This window comes from Myotis daubentonii, chromosome 3 (assembly GCF_963259705.1).
Source record: "Myotis daubentonii chromosome 3, mMyoDau2.1, whole genome shotgun sequence".
Lineage (NCBI taxonomy): Eukaryota > Metazoa > Chordata > Mammalia > Chiroptera > Vespertilionidae > Myotis > Myotis daubentonii.
The window spans coordinates 57,214,624-57,227,823 of NC_081842.1; the positions used below are offsets into that span (position 1 = coordinate 57,214,624).

General features: G+C 38.6%; 1 protein-coding gene across 3 annotated transcripts in view; it reads left to right on the forward strand.

The window, feature by feature from the left end:
* Window positions 1-13,200, forward strand: part of CCDC14 (coiled-coil domain containing 14) — a 59,719-nt gene that overhangs the window by 20,900 nt on the left and 25,619 nt on the right. For all 3 annotated transcript variants that reach the window (XM_059687638.1, XM_059687639.1, XM_059687640.1), the window contains exons 6-9: window positions 4,380-4,616; window positions 4,730-4,824; window positions 5,936-6,434; window positions 8,208-8,349. In XM_059687638.1, coding sequence (XP_059543621.1) covers window positions 4,380-4,616; window positions 4,730-4,824; window positions 5,936-6,434; window positions 8,208-8,349 — 973 coding nt within the window. The remainder of the gene's footprint in view (window positions 1-4,379; window positions 4,617-4,729; window positions 4,825-5,935; window positions 6,435-8,207; window positions 8,350-13,200) is intronic.

A 13,200-nucleotide genomic window follows, 5' to 3' on the forward strand; every position in this document is an offset into this window, starting at 1 on the left:
CCAAACTGGTCCTGGTGGACCAGTAAGTCTAGGATAGAGTTCCCTGGGTCAGCTGACTGCCACCCTGGTGGACCGGTAGCCGCCCCCTTTCTCCATGTGGATTAGGGCTTGGGGGGTGGGGGCAGAAGAAGGGAAGGTCACTCCCAGTGACCCAAGCCAGTGGTTCTCCAGAGGAGAGCTTGTTATCTCGTAGGCTAGATTCAAACAGCACAAGGGGCCTGCTTCCCTGAGGCACTAGAGGAGCCATGCTCATCCCTTCCTGCTTCTGGTGGCTCCAGGTCTCCTTGGTTATGCCAGCATTGCTCCAGTGTCTGCTCCCGTGGCCACTTCCATGGTTCTTTGCATCTCAGATCCCCTTCTCCTTTCCTTCCTCTCACATGAACACCTGTCATTGGATTTAGAACCCACCCTAAATCCCAAATGATCTCATCTCAGGGTGAGATCGTAATCTGATTTTCCCCCCTTTTTTAAAAAATCTTTTTTGTTGAGAGTATTACATATGTCCCCCCTTCCCCCCCCCCCATTGCCCTTCATCTGCTTCCTGTCCTGCCCCAGGCCTTCACCACCCTATTGTCTGTGTCACGCATATATGCATATAAGATCTTTGGTTAATCTCTTCCCACCCCCACCCTCCTTTCCCTTCCTTCTGAGATTTGTCAGTTAGTTCCATGTTTCCATGCCTCTGATTCTATTTTATTTATCAGTTTATTTTGTTCATTAGATTCCTTGTTCATTTATTTTGATTTTTAGATTCAGTTGTTGATAGATACGTATTTATTGCCATTTGATTGTTCATATTTTTTACCTTTTTTTTCCTTCTTCCTCTTAAAGCAGCGGTTCTCAACCTGTGGGTCGTGACCCCTTTGGGGGTCGAACGACCCTTTCACAGGGGTCGCCTAAGACCATTGGAAAACACATATATAATTACATACTGTTTTTGTGATTAATCACTATGCTTTATGTTCAATTTGTAACAATGAAATTAGGGGTCACCACAACATGAGGAACTGTATTAAAGGGTCGCGGCATTAGGAAGGTTGAGAACCACTGTCTTAAAGAATACTCCTCAACATTTCATATAATACTGGTTTGGTGGTGATGAATTCCTTTAGCTTTTTCTTGTCGGTGAAGCTCTTTATCTGACCTTCAATTCTAAATGATAGCTTTGCTGGATAGAGTAATCTTGGTTGTAGGTCTTTGCTATTCATCACTTTGAATACTTCTTGCCACTCGCTTCTGGCCTGCATAGTTTCTGTTGAGAAATCAGCTGACAGTCATATGGGTGCTCCCTTGTAGGTAACTAACTGCTTTTCTCTTGCTGCTTTTAAGATTCTCTCTTTGTCTTTTGCTCTTGGCATATTAATTATGATGTGTCTTGGTGTGGGCCTCTTTGGGTTCTTCTTGTTTGGGACTCTCTGGGCTTCTTGGACTTGTCAGTCTATTTCTTTCACCAGGGAGGGGAAGTTTTCTGTCATTATTTCTTCAAATATGTTTTCAATATCTTGCTCTCTCTCTTCTGTTTCTGACACCCCCCATAATGTTGGTACTTTTGAAGTTGTCCCAGAGGCGCCTTACACTATCTTCATATGAATACATATCTTTTTTGCTCTTCTGATTGGGTGTTTTTTGCTTCCTCATATTCCAAATTGTTGACTTGATTCTCAGAATTTTCAACTCTATTGTTGAATCCCTGCAAATTATTCTTTATTTCAGTAAGTGTATGCTTAATTTCTGACTGTCTGAAATTCTTTTTCATGTCTTTGAAATTCTCATTAAGATCTTTGAAAGTCTCACTGAGTCTCTTGAGCTCTCATTAAGATTCTTGAGCATCTTTATAACCATAGTTTGAAACTCTGTATCTAGTAGTTTGTTTGCTTCCATTTCATTTAGTGTTTTTTGTTGTTTTTTTTCCTGGAGTTTTCTTCTGTTCTTTCATTTGTTTCTTTTTCTCTGCATTTTGTCTGCTTCCCTGTGTTTGTTTCTATGTATTAGGTAGAGCTGTTATGACTTCTGGAATTGGTAGAGTGGCCTTGTGTAGTAGGTGTCCTGCAGGGCCCAGTGGCTCAGCCTCCCCAGTCACTTGAGCTGGGCATTCTAGTTGCACCCCAGTATTGGCTGTGTGCACAGTCTTGTAGTAGTTGAGCCTTGATTGTTGTTGGTGTCACTGGGAGGAGTTGACCTCCAGGCCAATTGGCTGTCAGGACCAGCTTGTGACTACAGTAGAAGAGCTGCTGTGCAAGAGACACCCCTATGGAGCAGGACTTGCTTCAGTGGGACTTAGGTGTTCACTGAGTCTGCCCCTTGAAAGTGTCACTTGTGGATGTGTAGAGCTATAGTCTGGTATGGTCTGAAGCTGTCCACTGGATGCATTGGCTCTGGGTCCTCCCAGGAGGTGTAAAGTCAGCCACTACCTGGGGCTACCTGGCAGGAGCTACAGAGCAATTTGCAGTTCGCTGTTACTTGTGTTGGGCTTGGAAGTGCCCAAGTGAAGCCAAGCTGTGAAGCAAGGCAGGCTGCTGCTAGTATTGGGTCTTGCTGATGCCAGCTGCTGCTTGTCTGAGAGATTTTAGGAAAGTCTGAAGCCTGAGCCAGGACAGGCCATTCATTTGGAAAAATTGCTGCAAACAGCTTGAGTGGGGCTGCAAATTGGATGGGACAGGATCTTAGGGAATCACCAGGGTGGAGCGAAAAGTGTGAGCTAGGCTGATGGAAACAGATATGGCTGCCAGTTAGCTCTGCTATGGCAGCAGTCTCAGTATAGGAACAATGACATCTGCCAGCACTTTTGTCTGGGAGAAAGCCGCCCTCTAGTTCTTGCCCTGGTGCCAGACAATCCAGTTCCTTCCTGTATGTCCCTAGATCCCCCTCAAGCTAATGCCCCAGCGCTGGAACTCAGAGGGAACAGGACAGTTTAAGTTTGTGTACTTGCCCTTTAAGAGAACTGCCTGGGTCTCCTGCAGACTCCGTGTCACCCAGCCACGATCCCTGCTGGTTTTTACAGCCCGAAATTACAGGGGCTTCTCTTCCTAGCTCTTGAACTCTGGGCTGGGGGGCTCGTGTGGGGCTGGGATCCCTTGCTTCTCAAGGAAGGCCTCTGCAGCCCAGATATCCCTCCCAATTAAAAAAACACCAATGTGGGTATTGGACCAGCCTGTTCTGCGCCTCTGCCCCTCCTATTAGTCACAGTGTGCTTTCTTTTTCTCTAGTTGTAGGACTTCCGGTCAGCCAGGTTTCAGGTGGTTCTGAATGATGGTTGTTTTGTATTTTAGTTGTAATTTTGATGTGGTTGTGGGAAGTAGCAAGTACCGGTGTTTACCTATGCTGCCATCTTGGTTCTCCTTCTCTGTTAATAGTCTTTAAAGACATTTGGGACAGAGAACTTAGTAAACGGGGATATAAATTTTCATACTGATCTGTAGAGTACTGCTATGTGGAAAGCTTTGTTTTTTCTACAACAAACTAATACCAGGTTACTGCTTTGTACTACTTTGTACATAGACTAATAGGGGACTTTGGGAGAAAATAATGAAGTATAAAATACAGTTCTGCCTTAAGAAGCTTAGTTTAGTCAGATAGACAAGAGAGTGAAAGATAAGCAATGTAGTGTAATCTGCAAATGATATATGATTTGTATAAACAATATGTGCTCTCGGATTTTGAAGAGCAGCCACTGGCCTGGAATGATAGGGAAAGGCTTCATGGAAAAGGGAAGCCTTCAGATGGGTCTTGGTGGGTGGGTAAAATTGTACTGGAAGAAATAGGTCATCATGAGTAATGTTATAGGAAGATGGGAAGGCTTGTTGGTAGTCTAAATGGGCCTGATGAGTGAAAGATTTAAATTGGTGGTGATGGGAAGATGTTTGAAAAAGTAGTTGGTCAAGCTTTGGAGACTTTTAAATGTCAGGTTAGATTTTGTTTCATTGTCCAATATGTAGATTAAGTCCACTTTTGTTCTTGTTCTCAAAACTCTGATATTTTTACAGTCAAAGCATCAGAATTGTTACAAAGTTTTCTGCTTTTAAAATTTCATTCTTTCTCCCCGCCGCCCCAAGGTAAAAGACTTTTATTGGATTTTAGAGAGAAAATACATCCTAAAGGGGGGGTCTTGTAATTGAATGGGAGATTTTACAAATACCATTTAATAGAGATTTTAAAGAGATAGTATAGATCATTTTTTACTGTATAATTTAATTGATTACAAGAATCAGTAAAAAAAGAATATGAGGTGATTTTCTGTAGATATGATAGTGGTAAAACCCTTCTGTAAAGCATATAACAAGTTGAGCTACTTCTGAAAGTTTTTTCCCCCCTAATGTCTTATGATAAAAGTTTCTGAAAAATATTATTTCCAGACTCCTTTTTTCCTTCTTCCACGTTAGTATCTTCAGATTATAAGAAACAGATACCCAATGAAACTTCTGCTGGAAATGAAAGAGACTCATCAGCTATGCCACAAAATTGGTCATTCCAAAATCATTACAGAATGTATTCACCCATAATATACCAAGCCCTCTGTGAGCATGTGCAGACTCAAATGTCACTGATGAATAACTTGGCTTCAAAGAAGAACCCTAATGGAATTCCTGCTGTACCTTGCCACATTGTGTCTGGTTCTGGTTAGTATGAATGATGTTTTTTAAAAGCATAAATAAAAACTATAATTAAGTTGTTTGATTATTGTATACGCAGTATGAGATGTGAATGATTTTTCTCTCTTCTTACCTTATAGAATGTCAGGCGACTCCACATTCTAGTTATGGCTTATCTACTTCCACTCCAGTCCAGTTACCTCAGCCACCACCCTGCCCTCCAATGGTTCATTCTGTAGGTACAGTTTATATACTACCTAAGTAATTTGCTTTTAGAAATTGTTATCTTTAGAGAGAATTTTGAAGTTATTGATTGTATGTATCTCAATGCCCTAGGAAAGTGGTTCTCAACCTGTGGGTCACAACCCCTTTGGGGGTCGAACGACCCTTTCACAGGGGTCGCCTAAGACCATTGGAAAACACATATTTAATTACATATTGTTTTTATGATTAATCACTATGCTTTAATTATGTTCAATTTGTAATAATGAAAATACATCCTGCATATCAGATATTTACATTACGATTCATAACAGTAGCAAAATTAATTTTGGTAGTAACGAAAATAATTTTATGGTTGGGGGTCACCACAACATGAGGAACTGTATTAAAGGGTCGCGGCATTAGGAAGGTTGAGAACCACTGTCCTAGGATGTATAAATACCATTGATTTTTTTCCCAAGTTATTTTTTATTACCCAAGTTGTTTTACTTATTTCTTAAGAACAATGGTGAGGGGAAAGTGGGAGAAAAGATCAATAGAAAGAAGAAATCACTCATACCCACCACCCAAACACAATTGCTGTTAACACAGTGATAATCATTTAATTCTCTGTGTAGATTTTGTTTTTTGGTTTTTATTTGTTAAGTTTGCTTTTTTTAAAAAAATATTGTTATAATTAAATGTGTACACTTTTTTGTTCTGCTTTTTTCACTTAACATTTTATTGTGAACATGTTTATTTATATACATTCTGTAAATTTTTAATAAGCTGATTAAACTCTGTTTAGTGGAAATACTATAGTCTATGTAATTACTCCCCTATGGTAGACATTAATCAACAGTTTTTTTACTACCATAACATTTCTGTAAGTTTGTGCAAAAATCTTTGCATATGTCTGAGATTATTTTCTTAAAATTAAATTTCCCAAAGCAGAATTTTCTCTTTAGTCTCCAAGTAGACTGATTTTTTATGCCTTTATCATTAAACCATGTGCGATATTTATAAACAGTCTATTTTAGTCATGGCTTTATTATGTTCTCATATTGCAGAGTAAGCGAATTTACTTTTACAAAACTATAATGTCAGTGCTCATGTTTTTGAAACATGTTTTTTTCTTTCTTTAGGAAGTTCAGACTGATGGTGACAACCAGTTTGCATCACAACATAACACAATTCCTGTGAACTGTACTGATATTCTAAGGAATTCCTTCAGTTCTAGTCTTGGAGTTCAGTGTAGCCTGCCTCAAACTGACAAACCAACTATTCCAGCTTTTGAGCAGCTGGATCTTGCTAATGAAATTCTGCCACAACAAGAAGTTCCTAAGGAACCAGACCTATTAAAGTGTTTCCAAACATATATGAATTTGTTGCATTCTCAACCAGACCATCAGACAAACCGAAGCCCCACTCTATTACTGCCAACTTCCTTGGCCACTAATGAAGAAAATTGTGCCAAAGAGCAAATAGGAGAGGTCACAACTGAGGGAAAGGATTCAAATATGCATCTGCGAGATTCAAGAATAAAGGGTGTCCAGAAAGCAAAAAATGGGAATGAGAGTGCTGAAAAAGTTAAAACTATAAAATATTTGTTGGGAGAGCTGAAGGCCCTAGTAGCAGAACAAGGTAGATGAGTATCTATATATATAAAAGCCTAACACATAAATTGTCCCCTCAGGAGTTAGACGGGGAGTTTGATCACTCACTATGATGTGTGCTGACCACCAGGGAGTGGCGCGGAACGAAGGAAGGCCCCAGGCGGTAGCTGGCAGCCAGGGAAGGGAGGTCCCAACCAGCACCCGGAAGGCCCCGATTGGCCCTGATCGCTGGCCAGGCATAGGGACCCTCTACCTGTGCACGAATTTCGTGCACCGGGCATCTAGTTTCTTTACTAATAACCAACTATTCTAATGCTTAACAAATCTCACTGTGAGAAGTAACCCAAACCTTTTTATGCCCTTTTCATTTAACTTTTGAGATTTTTTTATTAGATCAAGGAAAATGTCTTAGGTGGAGTTATGAGATATTTGAGCCAGGTTGTATTCATTGGTTTGCATCGTGTGTGTATTCTAAATAATGGCTTTTGCTTAGAGTGAGTTACAGAGCTGTCATCTTAGAAAGCATAGTAATTGATTATAGAAGCACTGATTGAATACCTAATATTTGCAGACAGAAAATATTTCAAAGCTTTAAAAAATATCTATAGGAATATAGCACTATTATTCCAGAGGTTTGATACATTAATTTTCAGACCTGCAACTTATCACTTAACCAAAACATAATAACAATAATAATAGTTACAGCATTCACTCTCACTTATTAAACATTTACCATATGCCTGACACTGTGCTAAGTGTTTTACGTGCGTTATCATAATAACAATAATGTAAAAGTATTCACTATTACTTATTAAACATTCAGCATATGCCTGACACTGTGCTAAGTGTTTTATGTGCATTATCTCATTTAATCCTCTCAGCAACCCTATAAGGTACTATTATCTCCCTTTAACCATGAGAATTTAGGCTGCAGGAGTTAATTAATTTGACTAAAGTTATTTTGCTAGAAAGTGGAAGAGCTCAGGTCACTGCCTCCAATATTTATGAGCGAAACCACCGTACAAATGATTGGTAGAGGACTGCTTAGTTGTTTACTATGTGTATAAACTTTGCATCAGGGTGTTTAAATATCTGTGAGTTATTTTTGTAACAATATATTTCCTATCTCTTTTAGGTATCAGCTAGTTAAAAGTATAATTATTAAATGTTTTCAGTCAATAAAATATTTGAACAGAAATGAAGGGAGAAAAATAAAAGACAAAAAATCTAAATTCCACTTTCTACCTGTGTCTGCCACCTCCAAAACCATCCAGTTTTCCCAATTAATAAAAAGAAGGGATACTGCTATCAAATGAAGTGTGTGGCTAGTTGTGTTAAATCTCCTTTATAAAATTAAATAATAAAACCTCATATTAGTTTACCTTCTCTCAATATTTTGCCAAATTGAATTGCCTAAAGTGAATTATTTGCAATAGAATAAAAGACTGTGTTGTAAACACGAATACTGTATTAATTATAGGAAACCTTTTAGCAATTATTGGATTCTAGTAGTCCTTTGGCAGTGTGAACTAAGAGACAAGTGTAAACTATCTTCCTATTAGATACTTCAACTGAGGAATATCACTAATATAACAATGCTGTGATTTAAGATTAATCTTTAGTGTCTGAATTTAATTTCTTTAGAATTTTTATGAATAGGCAAGCAGCAGGAAAGAGGAAAATGGGGTCTGTGTATTCAATTTAGAAATAATCTGAAAATTTTGTTTAGTAATACACATGAATAATCTTATTCAAAATCAACTTATAATATGTTTTTACTTATTTCTTCTGCCTTTTGTAGAGGATTCAGAAATTCAGAGACTGATTACAGAATTGGAGGCATGTATATCTCTACTTCCAACAACAAGTGGAAACAAAAATACTCAAGTTGAAATAGCACTGGCCATGCAACCACTAAGAAGTGAAAATGCTCAGTTACGCAGGTGAGAATTGCTCTGAATATTTTTGTCTCTATTGCAGAGATGTTCCATAGCCAGAACAAAGGTGCCAAATGAAATACATGGGGCCCCGTTAGAACAGAAGATTGATTGTCTTACTGTGTTTCTGCTTTCCCCCCCCTACTTTTTAAACATTGCTTAGCATTCTTTAACATTTCCATTACTTCTGCCTGTTGGTACATATTTACCCCCAACTCTTGCACCTCTGTTATCACTTGGTTGATGGTGTATAGAGAGCAAAATGAAATATTTCAGGGTATTTTTTAGGCTAGTCTAAGCTATGCAGCAGTAGCAAAGTCCAAAATCTCAGTGGCATAACAGCAGAAGGTTATTTATCCGTCACAGCAAGACCAGCATGGGTCATCAGAGGCTCTCTTTCATCTTATGGCTCAGGATTTAGTTTCCCTTCATTACATTGTCTCAGTGTTTTCCAGGAAAAAAAGAATATGGATATGGCACACTGACTCTTACACGGCTCCGCTCAGAAGTGACAATCTCACTTATTATATTTTGTAGGCTGAAAAGAGGCATATGGCTCTGCCTTATCTAAACATCTGGGGCATAAATTTTCCCCATATATCTTATTCAGGAAAGGAGAGCCTGATATGGGTGAGCGCCAGTAGCCCCATCACACTCAGACATAGAAAAAAAAACTCATTCCAATTGCTTTTTAAGATGGAAACTCATTTCCATCTTATATATTGAAATTATAGTTTTAATTTATTTAGAAAAGATGTAAACCAGGGATCTAATCTAGAAATCACTTAACATATTATCAATAATATCTTAAATTTGTGTGTTTCGGTGATGACCACCAAGGTCACCACCTCAGTGTCTGTTTATCAGTATAGTTTGCAGAGAACTGGAGCACATCTTTTGCAGCACTGTGGTGTGAGTGTGCCTTCAGAGGGTGTTGCAGTTGCATGTGCTATAGATGCTGCATCAATAGGTAGGACCTGGAAAGACCTGCACAGGAACTGGAAAGCAATAGAGTAGGATTCTTAGTTGTAAAGTAGCTTAAGTCCCTGGATCTGGAGCCTGCAAAGACACGACATTCAGTGAGATTTACTTGTTTAAGATTATTTCTCTAATAATCATTAGTCTCTAGATCAGGGGTCCTCAAACTTTTTAAACAGGGGGCCAGTTCACTGTCCCTCAGACCGTTGGAGGGCCGGACTATAGTTTTTAAAAAAACTATGAACAAATTCCTATGCACACTGCACATATCTTATTTTGAAGTAAAATAACAAAACGGGAACAAATACAATATTTGTATTTGCATGTGGCCCGCGGGCTGTAGTTTGAGGACTCTTGCTCTAGATACTATGATATATGTGATAGGGTTGTGGGGTTTAAATTCTTATAATATTGTGTTCTAAATGATCTCTATAATAATAGCATTAGTTTTTCAAAATCAAAACCAAGTGTAAATAATAATAATATTAAAAGCCAGTACTACATCTAACATTTATTTTTAAATCCTCACCCGAGGATATATATTTTTATTGATTTTAGAAAGAGAGAGAGGGAGAGAGGGAGAGAAAGAGACAAAGAGAAACATTGATGTGAGAGAGAAACATCGATGGTTGCCTCCAGTACATGCCCCCACCAGGGATCCAGCCGCAAGTTGGGTATGTGCCCTGACTGGGACAACGCTCCAACCAAGCCACACAACCAAGCCAGGGCTTAACATCTCTTTAAATTCTTACAGCAGCTCTATAAGGTAGGTACTATGTTATTCTCATTTACAGATGAAACCAAGGCACAGAGGTTATGTAACTTGCCCAAGGTCACATACCTAAGAAGTAATAGAAACAAGACTCAAACCTGGGCAGTTTGATTTTTTAGAGCATAATCATCTTAATTTCTATACCTCTACATTGCCTCTGCTAGGAAATAGAGATTAACTTATTTATACTTCAATATTTAGGTGTATTTTGTGAAACAAAAGAATATGCTATAAGCCATCTATACTAATAAAAGCCTATGTGGTCATCATGCCCTCATGCTGTGATGCCCTCACACCATAACAATTCATCACCAGGAAGCTGCGTGCGCAGTGGAGGGGACTTGACGCTGTGTGTGCAGCGCGGAGGTGGGTCCTGGTAGCTCTCTGGGGAGCCACGGAGGCAGATCCCGGTGGCTCCATGCAGCGTGGAGGCAGGACCCCCAACTCCAGCCTACTTCTTTGGGGCAATCCATCGAGGAGCCCTGGATGGGTGGGCAGGGCCTACCTCTTTGGGGAGGTTGATTGCAAGGCTCCTGCACTGTGAGAGGGCACAGGCCAGGCTGGGGAACCCCCCTTTGAGTGCACAAATTTCGTGCACCAGGCCTCTAATTTAAAATAAACAAGCATGTTTTTAAAGATATCACTATCAAATGGTTAAGTAAATGAGCAGAACTTATTCTCAGATACTATTTTAACTTAGTGATCATGGGAAATATCAATAGTTATTAGCTATTTCTATTCATTAGGAGATTTTAGAGCTGTTTTAGGAGCTTATTTATAAACCCCTTAAGAAAATGATACCACATTATTGGTCATTTGCTTTTAATTCTTTTTAAATGTATTATTTTGATATTTTGAACTAATTCTTCAGACTTGGCACCAGAGTTTTTGGCTCTGTGTCCTTAGAGGACAAAGATTATATAGTATATTGCCATTGTTTACTTGACTTTCTAAAAAATGAAGTTATTGAAGAAATGAAGAATTTGTCAGATATATGCTCTTTTTTAGCAGATTGAGGTTTCCAGCACAAATGTAGGAATTTTGGAATTCCTCTTTGGAAATCTTAATTTAGAAAGAATCATCCATAATCTCCATTTACAATGAAAGTTGGAATGCATTGGCTCATTCAAAAATGTTTTTTCAGCACTTTCTAACAAAGTTTCCTTTTTGTTTGTGCATTTAGCAATTACATGTTTCTTTTTAGCCAGAAAGTGATCTTTCAGGGTTTTCTTGGAGTTTATTGCCATCTTGTGGCTTTTATAAAAATAGCTAGATGCATTGTTTCTATGGCAACTGGGCAACTGAGTCATTGGTAGCTGGACAGTTTTTATGTGGATTCCTGACACAGCTCAACATTTAGCCCTCCTGGTCCTTACCCACAAAGTGTCTGCAGTGCTCCATTCATGTGACCTCCAAAAGCCTTGGCACGTTTCTAAATTTCCTGTATATGGGTTGGAGGGGTACTACTTCATTTAGGAACCAGCAGCTAGAGAGTGCCTTCATATTTATAGTGTAAGTTAGAATTCATGACCACTTCCTGATTTTAGATTCAAATACAAGACCATTATGTGCCCATGCAGAACAAGAAGTGAAATGCAGTAGCATTCAAGCTTTTGATTTTATCATTTGACAGATGGTAACATAATTCTTCCAGGTGGAAGCTACTAAAGAAATACTAGATTATTTGTTTTTTATTTCACTTTATTTTTGAGTTCAAAGATGTAATGGGAAAGAGCCAGTGAGTTAAGATTTAGACATGCTGAATGTGTCATTTAGACCATCTGGACATATGTATGGTACAAGTAGAACATAGGAATATGATTCAGGCTAGAAATGTAGACTTGGAAGTTTTTCACTGAACTCGTGTTTATTGAGCTTTTACTATATATTTCGCATTGCTTTTGACACCAGAGTCATGGTGATTAAAAGCAAGTGATTTATTATCAGTGTAGAAGTAATAAGTTCACCAGGAAGGTTTAAAGCGTGAACACAGCCAAGAGTGAATTGCTGGAGAATAACAGCTTTTTAACACAGCAAGAGGAACCTGCGAAAGAAACCTGCAAAGTAGCAGAAAAACTAGGAGAAAATGATGTTACAAAAGCTATGGGAAGAAAAAATTTATAGGAGAGATCACTGCATAAAAAGGGACAAAGGTGGATCAAGAATAAACATCACAAGATGAATTGCCCAAAGAAAACTTGAAACAGTATTCCACAATCTCCAGGAAATTAATAGAACCTTTTTTAGAGGCAGAAAAAGAGAGATTGAGAGAGAAGGAATTCTTAAAGAAGACCAGACAGTAAAAGGAGAAGAAAAGTGAATTTGATGAGATCAAGAAAATAAAAGAGAGAAGCAAAAACATATTACAAAAATGAATGCCCCATTAGAAACAACAGCAAATTAAGCAAACATGAAATCAGGGATGTTATTGTCTATAATAATAAAAGGGTAATATGCTAATTAGACCAGACATCATTCCAGACATCCTTTCTGATCAAGCTGGGGGCAGAGGGAAGCCAGCCTGGGTCCTGGGTGTCTGCCAGCGGCCAGAAAAGGGAAGCCCAGGTCCTGGGTGCCAAAGGGAAGCTGGTGCCGGCAGCCAGGGGAAGGAAGGCCTACTCTGTCATGAATTTTCGTGCATCAGGCCTCTAGTATTCCTTAAGAACCTAAGCAATATAAAGGCTGAGTTTGTTGTTGTTTGGGTTTTGTTTTTCTTCTCCCCCAGATAATCTTTCTGCTTCAGTTCCTACTAAATTAATAGTGTCACCTCACAGTCTTAACTTGCTTCTCTTCCCAAACTCTTTTTAAAAATAATTTATTAATTTATTTTTATTGTGGTAAAATATATGATATAATATTTATCTTTTTAACCATTTTAACCATTTGTAATTTCAGTTGTATTAAATATACTCATAATGCTGTCTTTCCATAACACTATTTCATCACCAGTATAAACTCTGTACCTAATAAGCAGTAATTCCCATTCTCCCCCAGTAACTTCTTTCTGTTTCGATGAATTTAAGAAGACTGAATTTTTCTCTTTTGTTGCTGTTTTTCCATTGCTGAGAATTGTGCCTAACACCCACTCTAGTAAATACTTGTTAAAT